This window comes from Muntiacus reevesi, chromosome 1 (genome assembly GCF_963930625.1).
Source record: "Muntiacus reevesi chromosome 1, mMunRee1.1, whole genome shotgun sequence".
In the NCBI taxonomy this organism is placed as follows: Eukaryota; Metazoa; Chordata; class Mammalia; order Artiodactyla; family Cervidae; genus Muntiacus; species Muntiacus reevesi.
In genome coordinates, this window is record NC_089249.1 from 237,225,473 (window position 1) to 237,230,287 (window position 4,815).

General features: G+C 37.7%; 1 protein-coding gene across 1 annotated transcript; it reads left to right on the forward strand.

Annotated features, from left to right (window-relative positions):
• The first annotated feature begins 849 nt into the window (after positions 1-849).
• Positions 850-4,442, forward strand: LOC136158413 (sperm-associated acrosin inhibitor-like). Its single transcript, XM_065920212.1, has 4 exons — positions 850-916; positions 1,850-1,887; positions 2,817-2,932; positions 4,394-4,442. The coding sequence occupies exons 1-4, from the start codon at positions 850-852 to the stop codon at positions 4,440-4,442; spliced, it is 270 nt and encodes an 89-aa protein (XP_065776284.1).
• Positions 4,443-4,815: the final 373 nt, after the last annotated feature.

Genomic DNA, 4,815 nt, shown 5'->3' on the forward strand with positions numbered 1-4,815 from the left:
ATTACCATCCCCAGACACTTCTTTCCTGCTTGATTCTCTTTACTTTGTTCAACTCACGTGCTTGGAAAGCTTTCGCCTCACCTCTCTATCTTAGGATCTCTAACTCTTCCCCATATTTCTGGGTACATGAGATCAAGTTGTCCCCAAGCCTCCTACTGAGGGAAGATTAATGGAGGGTTACTTGTGAAGCATCTCTCCCGACCTACTTTACAGCTTCCAGTGAGGACACAGAATAGCTCTGTGTCTTATCTCTCCTGGGCCATCAATCTTACCCCATCAAAGTCCTCACCAGTGGAACAATAAGAGACTGAGCCGCAAGGAGATGGCTGAGCAGGCAGGTGAACAGGCCAGCCACGGTCTCCAGGGCTGCTGACATCACTCCCCATTACCTCGCTGTCAGGTAGGTCAGGTGGGGAATCTAGGAAGGCGTGGGTACCCTGGCGTGTACCATTCCCAGGAGGACTGCTCCAGGTTAGTCTTTCCAGAAATACCTGTTTGTATTTCCTGAGGAAAATAACTGATACCCAAATGTGCATTGGTACTATATGCAATCAGGCTGGCTGACAGAAAAACTGAGAGAGTAATCAGTTATTTCCATTTCGTTAACAGACTTATTTTCCGGGGCTCTCTTAAATGTCTCTGGGGAAGCCTTCCAATGATGACACTTTATTTTATTGAATTGTAGGTTTGAGGGAAAGCTAAAATGAATAGTCATCTAGGAGGTGGGAGTAATTTCTGTAGAAACAAGAAGCTTTCTAGAACCTGGTTCTGGAGTCTATCTACCTAATGTGTCATGCACCATTGTTGCAAACACTTTTTAAGGTATCTTCCACAGACTTGATTGATAACATGTCCTTCTTCTCATCATGGATCAAAGCTATTTTCATCATTGGTTTGGCATTTCCTCTTTATTCTGGTGAGTAAAATTTTTAATCCTAGATGAAGCAGTTCACACATCATAGAAAATTCAGGAAACAACTACCATCATTTAGGAAGGGAGGAGCTTGATGTCCTGGGTGTGTGATACTTAAATTGGCAAAATGAAATGGGATATGTTACAAATATCTTTTTTAAAATTACATCAGATTGGTTTTTATTTCCCACTTTGAAAGGTGGAGACAGAGAGGGTGTTTAGAATGAGCAGTAGAATTTAGTGCTTTGCTCATTTAGGACTAAAGATATCTATCTAACTTCCCCCTCTCTTGGAGGTCAGATTTCATGGTTGCTAAATGCAGAGTGTGGGGAGTAATACTGTCCTCTAGATCCAGTATCCCTCGACAATCCAACTCCTTGTTTGCCAGCTCCAAGTGTATTAAGGACAAGGTTTTGTATAAGGAGAGAACTAATTGATCCCTCTACTGACAACTTATCTTTCTTAAAGCAAAGGCAGCCCATCAATTTCAGACTAGAGTAGCTTAAAAGTATTAAAGTGATTCATGAACCTCAAGCTGAGTACAAAGGAATTAAATGGTCATTTACTGCTTCACATTAAGTGACTGCATACAAGCATATTACATGGCATTAAGCAAGACGTTGTTTTCTCTGACTAGAGTGTCTCACGTATAAATATGGGGAAAGGGGGATCTCCACAGAAGGGTTTGGTGATTATTAAGCCGTACTTCATTTTTCACAGACTGAGATGAATTTAGAATTGTTTTCAGACTTCAAGTTATTTTGTGAAATTATTTTGATACTGCCACAAAAGCCTCACCTCATTATGGGAGGGGTTTGGGGTAGGCAACTTGCATAGTATTTTACTATTAAAAGATGTGGGTACTTCCCAATAAAGACAGTGTTTTCCTCTCTTCATCTTCTTCTTTTTAATTTCCTTTTTTTGTGTTGGTTGCAGAAACTGCTTTTGTATCCTCTGGAGAAAGTCGCAAAAGGGCAAGTTCATAGTACTTAATTTAGAAATTAAAATTTTTTAAATTATTTTTTTATTTTAAATTTTAACAGAAAATTTCACCAGAAAAAGTAAAACATAATAACCCTTCAAAAAGTAACATAAAGTATCATTATTACACTAAGTTCAAAAAACAGAACCTTACCAGACATATTAAACCATTTGTCTTTTTATACAAGATAAAATTACCACATCATTCAAAATTTTACTATTAGGCAGACAGGCATCTGAAAAGGGTGTTTAAAGTAAGAACTTTTTCCCTCACAAACAAGAAGCTTAAGAAAAATAACTTTTCACTGAAAGGAATGAAAACTAACCATTTTTACACAGAGTCAAATATTACATACAGGTGAAGAAAATCAATTATACTTTTAAACATCTAAATAAATAAAGGCAATTAAAGATGTTTAAAGAGCAGGTCATGTAAGAATACACACATTATTGTTTAATTATGTATATTAACTACAGAGTCATCATTCACCCAATTACATATATACATATATGGTTAAACACACATATATAAACAATCATACATATGAATACATACATATATGGTGACAATGAAACTATTGAGAAAAACAGTAGACTCACAATACATTCACTTTTATCATTTCTTGTGCTATGAGGTAATGAGGAAAATCTCACTCAGGTATGAGAAGAAATAGGGGCAGAGTGGCTAAATTATTAAAATGTATCCAGCTATTTGAATGTTTTTAAAACACTGGGGTTGTAAAAACATATCAATATATTTTTATGTCTAAACAGGCTGTTGATACTTGACGTTTATATTTAACCTCAATATAGAAAACATTTATTCTATTTTGATGCATACAATGTTGTATGAAGAATAAGGAATATTTTATTCAAAAAGTTCATTATCTGAAAAATTTGATGTTGTCTCTTTGTTTATCAGCCAGAATGTAACGTGTATAAGGATCAATTACACTTCTGCACAAAAGAAAAAGATCCAGTCTGTGCAACGAATGGCCAAACATACTCCAATAAATGCCATTTCTGCAGTAAAAAGCTGTAAGAACACAAGACTAAATATTGGTTCTCCCAAAATAATGAAGAAACAACCAGAAAATAATAGGAACATCCATGTTTCTGATAGCCAAGGCACAGTATACACAGAGTAACTGTTTTTTTCTCTGTGAAAGCCATAGAAACACGCCAGTACCTTTCCCTGAAGTCATATTCCTAAAAGTAGTTTTATCTGACCTCGAAGTATATTCCTGCTAGATATTACCCACATGCATAAATCATTACATTAACTGGATTTTATTGCTTTGACTTACCACTGGCAGTCTGCTTACCAATACAATGTAATTCTTAACTCCAGAGGCTGAATGACAACCTCATAATGTAGCTCCAAACTACAGGGAGCATAACTGAGCAAGAAACTCTACTTCCTTCATCAGTTCTAATGAGGTGGATGAACCTAGAACCAATTACACAGAGTGAAGTGAGTTAGAAAGAGAAAGATAAATACTATATTCTAACACATACATACGGAATCTAGAAAAATGGTACTGAAGAATTTATTTACAGGGCAACAATGGAGAAACAGACATAGAGAATAGACTTATGGACATGGGGAGAAGGGAGGAGAGGGTGAGATGTATGAAAGAGTAACATGGAAACTTACATTACCATACATAAAATAGATAACCAATGGGAATTTGCTGTATGGCTCAGGAAACTCCAACAGGTGCTCAGTATCAACCAGGAGGCGGTGGGATGGGGAGGGAGATGGGAGGTAGTTTCTAAAGGGAGGGCATATATGTATACCTATGGGTGATTCATGTTGAGGTTTGACAGAAAACAGCAAAATTCTGTAAAACAATTATCCTTCAATAAAAAATAAATAGATTAAAAAAAAAAAAAAAGAAATGCTACTGACTTCAGAAATTTGAATCCATCACAAATTATGTCAGAAGGGAACTCCCATTATGTCAGGAAGAACCATCCAGGGGATGGTCCATTTTGCCCCCTGAATTCCATAACAGGACTCCAAACTTTCTTCAGAGAGCAGGGCAGTCTAGAACACTTCCACCCAATGTCTCTTCCTGCCTCCTTCCCCCTGACAGGGTTTTCGATCTGAGGGTTCAGCCAGCCTTCCTACCTCCTGCCTCATTTTCTCTCACTGGTGTTTTGTCTCACTGAATCCCTAGATGGACTGTTACTTCTAGAGAACCAGGAAAACAATCTCTAATCCTCCTCCTGAGGTCTGGGAGGGTTCCCAGACCTTAACTGGGAGAGGTTGAGTCAGGAGGGAGCACGTAGGAAGAGTCAAGAAGCCCCAAGGGATCAGGAGGACCTGTGCAGGGTGGGGGAGGGGGGGCAGGAGGGGTCCCACGGCTTGTGGAAGGGAGCACAGCCCTCCTGGCTCTCCCACAGTCAAATTCTCCTCATGGAGAAGCATTTAGTGCAATACTCAGAGAATTTCAAATACTTTAATTTTTTTTTTCTCTTTTTCTTTCTTTACAGAGAAAACAGAGGAAAATTTGATTTTAGTCACTGGGGTCATTGTTGCTGACTCTGCCTCAACCGCACATTCCTATGGCTTTTATTGCAGTCCTATTTTGCCATGGATTCTACAACCAATCAGTCTTCACAATCAGGGCTTAAAGTTCCTAGATGAGCAGTAGTACACAAGATGTAGTACAGACTGTTGGAGAATTTTTCAACTCTAAGAGCCTGCCAGTGAAAGATTTCTATTTTCTATTTTCCATTTTCGATTATACAATGATGTTGAAAAACCTATCTTAATTGTGTGTTCAGTAACAGAAAACCTAATGCAATCTGTAATCATGAATATTCCAGTCAATAAAATGTTAAATACTATTATCTTTATTAAATTACCCTTTCTTTTTTCTTGGTTGGATTGGATTCAGTTCAGTTCAGTTCAG